This window comes from Panthera leo, chromosome B1, assembly GCF_018350215.1.
Source record: "Panthera leo isolate Ple1 chromosome B1, P.leo_Ple1_pat1.1, whole genome shotgun sequence".
Taxonomy (NCBI): Eukaryota; Metazoa; Chordata; class Mammalia; order Carnivora; family Felidae; genus Panthera; species Panthera leo.
This window is the reverse complement of record NC_056682.1, coordinates 24,409,582-24,422,593: the sequence shown is the minus strand read 5'-3', so window position 1 is coordinate 24,422,593 and position 13,012 is coordinate 24,409,582. Positions and strand designations below refer to the sequence as shown.

Sequence of the window (13,012 nt, the reverse complement as noted above, 5' to 3'; positions counted from 1 at the left end):
GTACAGATATGTACAATTTATGTTCAAATGCATAAAAATAAGATCTACTGGCAGATGACTAGTGGAATGTGTACGTATGTGATTAAAGACCTAGAGGAGAATGATAATGGAGGCATCTAGCTGGGAGTATATAGGTGGTCACTGCAAGATGCTTTCAATATTGAATATGTTTAAGAATTTTCATAAGGTGTTGGGAAAGAAGGTGTGGTCTCAGATCTTATAGGAATATCCATTTTGTTTGTTTTTGGTTAAAGTTTATAAAACATCACCTATGCAGATCCAAATAGGAAAACTGTTAACTGATGCTAGTGTTTGATTGTCATTGACTGTATTAAAACTCAGTAAAGAATAATAATGATATGTTAGCTTACTTATATTTAAATAAAATTTAAGAATGAAAAAAATACTAATTACAAAAGGGATGCTTCTAAACTATATATAATTCCATTGCTAAATTACCATATTAATATGAATGCTATAACACTCAATGTCTGTATTTCACAGCCATTTCTGGGAGAGGGATATCTAGAAAGCACATCTGATATTATTTACCTAAAAATTCAAGAATCTGATATATTCTTGGATAAAAGTAAACTCGTATCTACTTCCCTATCATAAATCCAATATTAAAAAATAAACATATGTAGTAAAATCTCAACAAGAATCCAAAGAGAGTCTCTTGAAACTTAAAACATTATGTTAAACTATTCTGGGGAGAAAAGTATGTGCAACATTTATCAGATTTTTATTTACTTTATTTTTTTAAACTAATAAGCAATTCCTTTTTAAAACTTTCTTTCTCTTTCTTTCTTTCTTTCTTTCTTTCTTTCTTTCTTTTTCTCTTTCTTTCTTTTTGAGAGAGGGAGAGAGAATCCCATGAAGTTCAGAGCCCATAGCAGGGCTCAAGTTCAGGAACCATGAGATCATGACCTGAATAGAGTCTGATGTTTAACTAACTGAGCCACTCAGGCACCCCAGACATTTTCTTTTTTAAATTAGAAATTAACATGAAATTATTTCAATTCAAAAGGACATTGGAATTAAAATATAAATTTCATCAATGGACACAATATAATTTAAATAGATCAAAAGTATTTATGATAAATTAATATCTGACAAATGTAGCAATCATTTTGGGTGGAAATACTAGGTTACTTAGTCAATGATGCTTACTAAATTGTCTATCCATACTGAAGACAATAACATTAGATCCTCAACACACTCTGCAAGAATAATTTCCAGTTCTTTCTATTCTAAATACAAAAAGTAGTAAATCACAGGCTGTAATTTTCAATAGCAAATCAGAAGAAAATTCAAAACATAATTTCCCACTGTGTTTATTCACAACATAAAACTAAGAAATACCCAGTGTAAAACTAAATGACAGAAAATTAAAAGAAAATACTGGAAATACCCAAATACAAAACAACACAACCTTTGAAACAAGATGGAAAGCCCCAAAATCATAAAGAAAAAGAATTGATAAAATTTCACTAAGCCTTAGGTTATTTTGGTTTTCTCTAGATACCATGACCTTCTCAAATAAGCCTAGAATTCCTATAGAAGTCCTATAGAAGTCTGGAACTCAAACATTCCAGAATACTCTGGAACTCAAATTAGACTAAACCTGTATTCCCTTCGAGAACAATCTGGTAAGTAGACTCTTGGCAATACAGCATTAACAATTAAATGATGCCCTGCTTCTGTCCTACATAGCAATTGTCAATCCTCCCCTGAGGAGGGTTTACAACATAGTGGAGGTTTCATTTTAATTCATTTTATTACAAAACATTCTCTAAAGGGGCCTGTTGAAAAATGAAACTCATGTTTATTTGCAAAGCTTGTGAATTCCTATGTGATTAGTCATTGGAATTAGTGAAGTACTATTTGTGTTCATTTTGAAAGCATTGTAGCAATCACAGTGACGGATTTCAGACTAGTTTTTATAGTGGGTACCAAGAGATTCTTGTAGAGAAAAGGAGTAATGTTGAAATTCAGTCACCCTACCACCTGTTTTTTTCCCAAGAAATGCTGTTTTTATTGTGTTTACATACTAAAGATGCAACAGATTTTGTTTTTATGGTACTATACAATTCTCAATTTGAAAAAAAAATGCCTAGGTCTCTAGAAGAACTTTCCACATTCTGAGAACAGAATTCAGACTCCTTTTAAAAAGTAAGTCGTGAGATGCAATTACTAAATAGAAACTTAAGCAGAACTTAAGCATGTTTCTGGTTCTTCATAAATATTTAACACGGTGTCAGGCATTTAGTGAATTATTTTTGATTTCAATGATGGAATGAATAGAAAATTGAACAGAAAAATGTTTTAAGGGGGGAAAAAACACAATGTAAACTGTGACCTGAATATACAAGCAATTTTACTGTCGTATCACTTCAAGCTGTGGAGAGTTTTCTTCAGCTGCAAATCACATGGTTTTCGTGGCCTCTGTTTTTTTGGTTGGTTTGTTTTCTGCCTACTTGCGCTTTCAGTTATGGTCTCTTTCTTCAAATTAGATCAAACAAATTTTTACATCAATTGTTGCTCTATGTTTCCAAGATTACACCCTAATACAAGCTTCTGATAATGATCATTTGCTATCAACTCTAAATAAATATATACATACATAGAATGAAATAGTAAAAGGGAAGAAGAAAGAAACAGAGAGACAGAGTAGAAAGGAAAAGGGGAGAGGGAAGAGGGGGGAGGAGAGGAGAACCTCTTATTGACAAAACATCTCAGTGCAAAATCCTTACTACCTTATACATGGTGGCTTTTCCTTGAACACAGTAATGACGTATATGAGAGCTATGTGTTTTCGGAGATCAGTTTGGAGCCTGCAAAACTTAACATTTCAGTTTAAGATTATATTCACACAAGAATGAACATGATGAAAAGATTCCAGCTACATCATTACATATTAATTCATTTTACTGATCCCAAGTCCAGATTAGTTGTTTTGTTTTGTTTTCTTTTCTTGGAACAGTTAATGAAACTCAGATCCAAACAATCTTTGGGCAATATAAAACGGGTTTCCTCACTTCTCACCATAAAGTGCAGACACTCTTTTGAACTGTGATAATTTAGCTAAATTAATTCAAGAAATAAAAAAGGAAGAACATTCATATTTGTGCTATTCTGGGAAAATATACCCTTATGTCTCGACTACTCAATATATATTGTTTTAGCCTTTTTAACACAGAGGTCCCTAGTGAAAAACAATATAACTTTGTGTAAGACATCATAGAAAATCTACATGTGTAGGTTTGAAATGCACATGGAAACTAGAACAGAATTTGGCACACATTAAGCACTCATCAAACATTCGTTGAATAAATAAATTATAGAAATCTACTTCATGTCCACACCAAAACATTCCCTATACTCTTTAATAAACTTTTTGAAATGTATCTTTCTAAAGTCTCTTATTCTCGACAAAAACAAAATTAAAGACAACACGGCTACTTACTCCCCAAATTACCATTTGATTTACCTGGCCAACCAATCTCACCTTGTTGATTAGAATTAGGTGTCGACTAAGAGTACTTCTTACTGCCCTGAAAGGAAAATTGTCAGCAGGACTTGTAAAGATCTTCTCAGACACTCTGCTTTTAATCTTCATGTACACAAATGAATAATTGAATACCCCCATCATTACTGTGCTTTGCCTCTGTCTCAGTTTCAAATTTAGATCAGTAACACTCATCGTGGGGGTTACTAATTTGCTTTTAGCACTAGCAGATAAACTCAGCTTAGTGCAATATTTAAATAATTGATGAATAATTAGAAAATAAAAACCAGAAACACCATCTACTAATTATCATTTAATTCAAATTCACACTTATGAATTTTGAGACATGTCAGCAAGGTAATTAAAATAACACTTCCTATTTTTCTTTTAGCAATAGATTTTCATAACGAAAATCATACACTGAGTATATAATTACTAAAATGTTAGATGTAAAAAGAAGTTTCTTTTAGAATGGTGTAATTTAAACATTTTTTTTTTAAGGAATGGATCAATTAACTCTGACATCTGTATTAAAACACAGTTCAAAAACACTTGGAGTCAATGTCAGCCACCTGGGTCCTAATAATGCAGTAACGAGCACCACGTTTCTTATGTTACATGCACTCAGTGTCCTCGTTATTGAGTTTCAGTTTTGCTATATCAGTATTTCACATTAATAAGTATTTATCAGACACAATTATGTGTGAGATATATGTTGACTGCTATACCACTGAAGATAAACAACGAAGATGCAGATGTTGGTCTAAGGGAACATACACCTTTGTTAGATGGGGAGGGAAAAAATAAATAATCACACAAAAATGTGGGAATTCCTAACTGAGAAAAGAGCCCTAAGTTAAAACTATAACACATTATGAGTTGCTGTTTACACATACTCTTCAACCCGTCTAAATCCTTTGGCACTGAGTTGGGATTCTGGCATTGAGCAAACAGTTATTATCTTTGTCTAATAAAAAAGTGCCTTGATCACAGGAAGATCATGGCCACCTTCTGGTTTTGTCAACTAGCCGGTTTGAGTCTGAAATACTGAGATAGTGAGAAACTGCGTTCCTTAGAAAATTTTATCACAGAACTATAAAGGTCTGAAAAAGTTACTGTTGTGAAAGTATGGCTTTTTTAAAACATTTAAATCGTTTTACTTTATTTTTCTATTTTCATTTGAGCAGTGTTTTCCGCTCATCCAAATGAGAAGGGCTGCACCTGATCTTTATGAAATAATTTGGGTTTTGCTTAATATTTCTATTGTGTTTTCTAAGACAAAGACTGTCTCCCAGGTTGATACTTTGATTCAGCTTTGAAAATGATTTCTAATGTGTGATTTATTTTTTAAATATCATTATTATTGTCTTTTTTTCATCCTATAGAAATGTATTTTGGAATGTAATTTATCTATCAGAGAGTAACTATATAAAACATCTTTTTTATTGACATATAAAGTTGTATTAGTTTTAGGTGTACTACCTAATGATTTCATGTACGTAGAAGTTGTGAAATGATTACTGCTGTAAGTTACATAAAATATCACTGGACCTCAAACCTTATTTATTGAATCAAGATCATTAATTGACCAGTTGATAGATTTTAATATTTCAAACTTTATTAACAGTTGCTGTTATTTTCTTGGGGAGAATTCCCTATAAAGTTGTCATCTCACAATTTTCTGTGTAGTGAGGGCTGTTACATACAACTGTGCCTCTTAGAACATTGTTAGGAAGCAGCCTATTCTATTGGAAATACTAGACTGAGGAATCCATCATAAGGTAATTAAGTTCTGTCTTTTTCTGGTTACTATTCATATTTGCTTTGTATTTCCCTTTACATAACATTCCCTGACCATTTATAGCTTTTTTCCTACTCTCTGCCACCTCTTTCTTTCTGCCTAGATGTGTCATGTATTTCATTGTCTATGTTGGATTTTCTGGAGTCCTTATTTTTATTAATTCTTCTCTAAATTTTCTCTATAACTGCCTTTTCCACACTCCTCATGTCTGATATATTTATTTTTATATTCATTGTATGTTTGTTAGGGGCAAAAATATACAGAAGGTTACAATAATAACACACATTTTCTTGAGCTCAAATACTTGGCATTTACCATGTAGGCAGGGAATGTCAACTCTTTATACAAATATGTAGCACATTTTCTACTTTACTTCTTTATATACCAAGGGCCATCAACAGTGATGGAAAGTCTGACATACGTGGAAGAGCCAGAACTTACCTGAGGTCTTGGGAAGGTTCTGCTCTGATGTGAGGTGTCTCAACAGAGTGCCCGAATACTGCTCCTTCGGTGCCTGGACAGAACATGAATCCAGTAGTCAGCAGTCGATACAAACAAGTAGACAGACATGTTGGTTTTCATCTCTATTTTTATGCATCAAATATGCATTCAAAAAGGGGACAGCTAGAAACAGGAGTACAGAAAATGAAATAGAAAAATTGGAAAAAGTGTTCAAGGTAGTGAAGGGCCAAGAAGGGTAAATCTAAATGTCCCTTGGTAGCTAACTTTTAAGATGACCATATTTAGAAAAGTTTAGATTGAGGTAGAATTTTCACTCTCTGATCAAAGAACAAAGATCCATCCCCTTCCCCTTTCTTGTTTCCCAGGTAAGTATATTTGAGGGAGGGATAGATCACAATACTCAGTTCTGTCTTTCTACAAATGGCAGAGCATGAATGAAAATGTGGAGAGGAGCTCCTTTGTAGTATATCATGAATTCTTTTTTTTTAAATGTTTATTTATTTTTGACAGAGACAGAGCATGAGCAGGGGAGGGGCAGAGACAGAGGGAGACACAGAATCCGAAGCAGGCTCCAGGCCCTGAGCTGTCAGCACAGAGCCCCACACGGGGCTCGAACTCACAAACCGTCAGATCATGACCTGAGCCGAAGTCAGATCATGATGCTCAACCGACTGAGACACCCAGGCGCCCCTGTCATTAATTCTTTAAAGACATAGGGCTCACGGGACAGTTGGTAATTCTCCCCCACACAGCGCCCACTTTTATTAGAGTGATTATCAATAGCAATTTAATTTGGCTTCTTTGGTACTAAGGCTCTATCTAAAACCATAAACTGCTCAAAATCATTCCAATAGAGTTGACTTCATGTGAGGTCCTGGTTACCTGAACAGGTCATGCACTCTAACACTTTGCTCAGGCAGTTGAATAGTATTCCATCTACACTTTCATTTATTGACTCCATGTGATTTTCCTGGATCCCAGAGCTTTTCCATAATTTAACTGAGCAAAATAAAATGATCTTCCTTTTCAAAAATATAAAAAAAAATATTGATGACAAAATCTCGTTTTTGTTCTTTTGTAATTTCACATAGATGTTTTAGATCATTCCATCTGGATTAATTTTATTTTCTTTTGGTTTAATCTTCATCAAACATTTTGGTGTAAAAATGTCATGTCTGCTCCTTCAATGGCCCCAACACCAGCTTAATAATACAAATTATACAAAATAATACAAATAATGCAAATAAAATACATAAATTTTAAACCTATAAAATAAAGCTGCTTATGCTTATTGTGAAGAACAATGAAAAATGTATTGATTCAGTATATGAGAAACAAGCAATGATTTCTTCAGTAAACATGAAATTTTCACTAGAAAATTAGAGCTAACACCTAAATTCCTTAAAAATAAGTGGATTTATATAGAAATATACTGAGATCACCAGACAACTCCTGTACATAAAACAGCAATCCAGACCTTGATCTTGAATCAGAGAGGAAGGGATTTTTTTCAAAGACAGTAACATGGTTTCATATATATTATGGTTCTAAGGATAAATTTACAAGGTTCTGCAGTAGTAAATTCCTAAGATTACAGATTTCAATTTATAAGCTAAAAGCTATTGGCATTTGTTGACCTCTCACTGGGTTGGTTTTACTACTTGTTGATGTTTTGTTAAAGAGACTGCAGGGCATATGATATATAGACAGACTATCAGAGCAATTATTTCTTCATGGAGTTTGCTCTTTTGATATTTTATAAGGTATTTTATTTCTGTGAGTGGAAAATTATTAGGAATAGGTCTTTGAAAATAAAGTAACAGTTTTAGATAAAAACCTAATTATGTGATGGTGGTGAAGGTGGCATTTGAGAAAACATTCCAAGGTATAAGTTTTCATATCCCAACTAGAGACCCCTTTATCATTTTAAGAGGATATAACTTCCAGAAAAAAATAGTTATCCATCTGTAAAGTTTAAAAATTAATTTCCACTCTTCTATGACTTTGAAAACTTCCCAAACGAGATGACAAAAATATAATTAAAGAACAGTAGCAATATTTATTTTCAAACATGGAATGGAACATATAGTAACTTAGCACAGAACGTATCAGTGAAAGCAAAAGGGGAAAGCTATCAAAGCTTTAATTTTTCAAAGAGGATTAAAAGCTGATAGAAGTCTTAATTCTAAGTATCAGTATAGAAAATTATTGATGATTAAAAACAAACGATTCTTGAAGAAATAATGTATAATCATATCCCCTAAGGGGCTAACTTGAAAACTGAATAAAATAACATAAATAAATTACTAACTATAGACCTCCAGATAATGAGAAAAGTACTCTTAACTTCTCCATTATTGTCCCAGAATGAGCCAAGGGGGTAATAATTAATAAGCAATAATGATAATCTTAAAAGGAAATCAGTGAAAGAAGATAAAAGCCATCTGAAGCAAGCACATACTCTCACAGCATAAAAAGTCAAAATTAAAATACATATTTCTGGGGCGCCTGGGTGGCTCAGTCAGTTGAGCACCTGACACTTGATTTCGGCTCAGGTCATGGTCCTGGGGTTATGGGATACAGCTCCATGCTAAGCATGAGTCTGCTTAAGATTCTCTCTCTGTCCCTCTCCCTCATTCATGCGCTCTCTCACTAAATAAATAAATAAATAAATAAATAAATAAATAAATAAATAAAAAATATGTATTTCCTTTGTAATTTTTGAAAGCTTATTTGTTTATTTTGAGAGAGAGAGAGAGAGAGAGAGAGAGAACATGAGCAGGATTGGAGAGAGAGAGAGAGAGGGAGACAGAGAATCCCAAGTAGGCTCTGTACAGCCAGCACAGAGCCTGATGCAGGGCTCAAACTCATGAACCTTGAGATCACGACCTCAGCCGAAATCAAGAGTTGGACACTTAACCAACCAAGCCACCCAGGTGCCCCTAAAATACATATTTCCTTGGAACTGGGAATTTTTACAAATGTCAGATGATTAGTAAGGTTGCCAGACTTAGCAATTAAAAATATAGGGCATCACATTAATTCTGAATTTCAGATAAATATGAAATATTTTTTTTAATATAAATGTGCAATATTTGCATGGGTCATATTTAGAGTAAAATTGATGTGTTGTTTATCTAAAATTCAAAATTAAATCACTATATAGTATACCTGAAACTAATATTACACTGTATGTTAACTAACTGGAAGTTAAATAAAAAATGAAAAAATTAAAAAAAAAATTTTAAAAATAAATGAATTGTAACCTATCCTCAAAAAAAAATTTCAACTGGGCATCATGTATTATACCTGGTGACCCTAACCACCAGTCAACCTGTATTTGGTACCAAGAGTACAGATGTGTACAGATCACATTTACTCTCATTTCAGGAAAAGAAGGAATGTGTGATGAATTTTCACATTGTAAGCTATAAAGTCCACGGAAACCGAAAAGACAGAGGGACAGAAAAAGGACAAGAAGGTGCAAAACGCAGATGTTTACTTATATATCATAATATATATAATATGTATGTAACTTGTTGAGTAAATAAACTTGTTTTTAAATTTTATTCTATTGTATTATTTACTTATTTATTTTAATTTATTTGATTTATTTTAATTAACTTTTCAAAGTTTATTTATTTATTTTTGAGAGAGACCACAAGTGAGGCAGGAGCAGAGAGAGAAGGAGAGAGAGAATCCCAAGCAGGCAGGCTCTGCATTGTCAGCACAGAGCCTGATGCAGGGCTCGAACTCACAGACTGTGAGATCATGACCTGAGCTGAGGTCAGATGAAGCTTAACCCACTGAGCCACCCAGGTGCCCTTTATTTATTTATTTTAGAGAGGGAATGAGAGCACGTGCACAAGTGAGCTGGGGAAGGGGTATGGGGGGGGGGAGAGAGAGAGTGAGAGAGAGAGAGAAAGAGATAGAAAGACAGACAGTGAGAATCCTAAGCAAACTCCATGCTCAGTAAGCATCCCAACATGGAGCTTGATCTCACAACTCTGGGATCATGACCTGCGCTGAAATCAAGAGTCAGACCTCCACCAACCCAGCCACCTAGGTGCCCCAAATATTTGTTGTTTAATGTTGTTTTGAGGGACCATTCAAAAGGGTATAATGTTCTATTCTGCTTGACTGTATAGATGTTGAAGGGTATATCAGTTTAAAGTGATGATGATGTTTTAAGACTTGGGGAAAACATAGACTGTTGACTATTGTAAAGGTCAGGAAAGATGAGACAAGCAAACTTTTGGGTCAAAAAAACACTGGATGCCATTCAATGATAACAACTGCTTCAAAACCAAGTAAGCAGGACGGCATATTCTGCTTTGCTGGGGAGGAGAAAGACTATATACATGGACTGTGATCCTACTCCACATTTAAAGACAGTTTAAGACAGTGTAAGTAGAATGCTACTTTTTACAAATGCCTAACATAAAATGCCATCCTCCCCACAAAATGAAAAATGCCATTAAAATTAAATTTACATATCCCTCCTAATGTGGTTATCCATACTCTAAATGTTTTACTTGAAGTTGTTTGCCATTAGCCCCAGAACAGAGGTCACCAAAAAAAGAAACCAAACCAAAAATACTTGGTGTTCCCAGGTTCTTCCTTGAGTTTATAGTAACTAAATATATATTTATATTTATATTTATATTTATATTTATATTTATATTTATATTTATATTTATATTTATATTCATATTCATATTCATATTCATATTCATATTCATTTATATGTATGTATGTTCTGTGAAATGTAACATTTTTCTGGCCACTAGCTTCATAAATTCCATTACAGTTAATTTCAGAGAAAATTTTATGAGGTCATTGGCTTTGTGTGGAGACACCTGTGATCAGTAATACACATGGAAGCAAAACAAAGATACCCCTGTGCTTTGAAATATTAACTTGACATAAATTATCTCATTTTTTCTCACAGGCTTTTTTATTTGTTTAGAGAGAGAGTGAGTGGGGAGGGGCAGACAGAGGGAGAGAAAAAAAATATCTCAACAGGCTCCACTCCCAGCGAGAACGTCGAGACATTGGGCTCAAGCTCACAACTGTGAGATCATGACCTGAGTCGAAATTAAGAGTCAGATGCTTAACTGACTGAGCTGCCCAGGGGTCCCTCTCACAGACATTTTTAATGTAAGTAGACAATATATTGTTTACATCTGAAAAATGAGGAAGCTGTAATCAGAGAAATTAAATACCGCATTGGTGAGCTAGAATTTTGGCCTTCAGGTTTTCTGATGTATACACTAGGCACTTTGAAGTCAGCAGACAGAAGGAGACAACTCCAGCTCCTTCATTCTTACCTAAATGACTTCAGCAAGTCATTTCATCTGTCCAAACTTCAATTTCCATAGATATAAATAAAGATAGAAATAACAACCTTACAGGTTGGGTTAGGGTTTTCTTAAATGGGATATAAATGTGCCTGGTTCGCTGTAAGAATTCAGTATTCCTTAATTCCCTCTGTCACTTTTATTTATGAAAATCAGCCACAGAAGACATACACATTGTGTTTGTAGAGTTAATGGCCCACCATGGGTCCAGTCATTAGTATGTGAAATCGTTAATCCTAAAATGTCAGCTTCAAGTTACGTGGTCTCATGCTGAATTCTGAAATCTGAAATTTAGACGCTGTAAAGATATTCTTAAATAGTGAATTAATTTGATTAATCAAGACTCTATTCAGTAGTCAAGGAATTCCCTAATGCAGCTGCTTAGTTACCAGATACAATCGATCAACACCCAAAAACCTGAGAAAGAAGTTTCTTCTAAATAAAAAGTTATGTCCAGCATAATCTCCCTTTCAATTGAATTTTATCCTAATGCTTAAACAACTGCAGAAAAATGAAAACAAAAATGCATAGCAGGTCCTTTACTAACTACAATGGATAGCTGCGATTTTTCTGTGTTTTATACTTAGCTCTCTGCGTGGGATATCAGAAATTCATCATAGGAATAGCTGGATTGGTAAAACAGTCATTAACTCCACCAGGGCTTTAGCTCCCTTTTAAAAGTCAAAGGAAGGGGCACCTCGGCAGTTCCACTGGTTAAGCTTCTAACTCTTGATTTGGGCTCCAGTATTGATCTCATGGTTCTTGGGATTGAGCTGCGCTGGGTTTGTGTTCACAACATGGAGCCTTCTTGGGATTCTGTGTCTCCTCTCTGAACCCCCCCCCCCCAAAAAAAATAAACTTTTTAAAAAATAGTCAAAAGAAAAGTTAAGGAAAGAGTAGTAGAGGACGCCATTCCTGAGGATATTTCTCTTCTCAATGTGAAATCTCAGTCATGGAATTTATAAGAATTCCAAGCTAGCAATTAGCACTAAGAACTTAAAGAGGTGGAATCTCACTAATGGTAGCAGCAGCACCTTCAATATCCAGTCCATAGGACAGTTAAGAGACTTAAATAATAATAATAAATAAACTTTAGATGGACGGTACTTTAAATTCCTCCACTGGAATGGGGCTGAAGTCCAGAGTGAATTCACTGAGCTCTCAGGGGCAAAAATATTCCCATTTATTCGTTATCTCCAAGTTTGAACCTGTGCTATTGAATGCACATAAATTCTTTGGTTAATTATATTGAAAGTCCTTTTCCATTGTAAATTATAAATTATATAAAATTACAAATTATAAAATCATAATTAATTATAATTTCAAATTATAAAATCTTTTTTTTTTTTTTATTGTATTTGAGATCAGGGGCCTTTTTCACTCTGTAGTGCCACTTCCTAGCACTTTATCTGGTATAAGATAGACTTTCATTAAATGTCTCTCTGAAGTTGTGGCAAGTGAAACGAAGAACACGGCAGCGCTTGCTGTCCAGGAAGAGACTGGGTGTCCCTAGGGCCTCCATATCAGCTGTCAAAAAGGGCTTCAGGAGAGAAGGCTAAGGCCTGGCATGGAATATTAGCTGTTCTGGAGAGTGAGAGAGAAGAAAAAAGGGAAAAGCCAGATGGAAGAGGAACAAAGGAATCAGGAAAGTCACACCGTGGGAAGGAGGCCAGAGAGAAGTAGAAACATTTAAATTCTTGGATACTGCTTCTGCCTAGCATACAAAACTTTTGTAATCTGAGCCCATCCACCTGCTCAGACTTCTTTTCCTTTACTTAGCTATGAAATGTCTTTACTAATTTTTCCCACCTTTTCAGGTAAATGTAATCTGTTCATCCTCTCAACATATTTAGGGTGTACTACCTGTCACACTCATTC

At 34.3% G+C, this 13,012-nt stretch overlaps 1 protein-coding gene across 1 annotated transcript in view; it reads right to left on the bottom strand.

Annotated features, from left to right (window-relative positions):
• The window catches only part of SGCZ (sarcoglycan zeta), a 515,552-nt gene that overhangs the window by 22,978 nt on the left and 479,562 nt on the right, over positions 1–13,012 (bottom strand). The window contains exon 6 of the mRNA XM_042933838.1: positions 5,754–5,826. Within this exon, the coding sequence (XP_042789772.1) occupies positions 5,754–5,826 (73 nt within the window). The remainder of the gene's footprint in view (positions 1–5,753; positions 5,827–13,012) is intronic.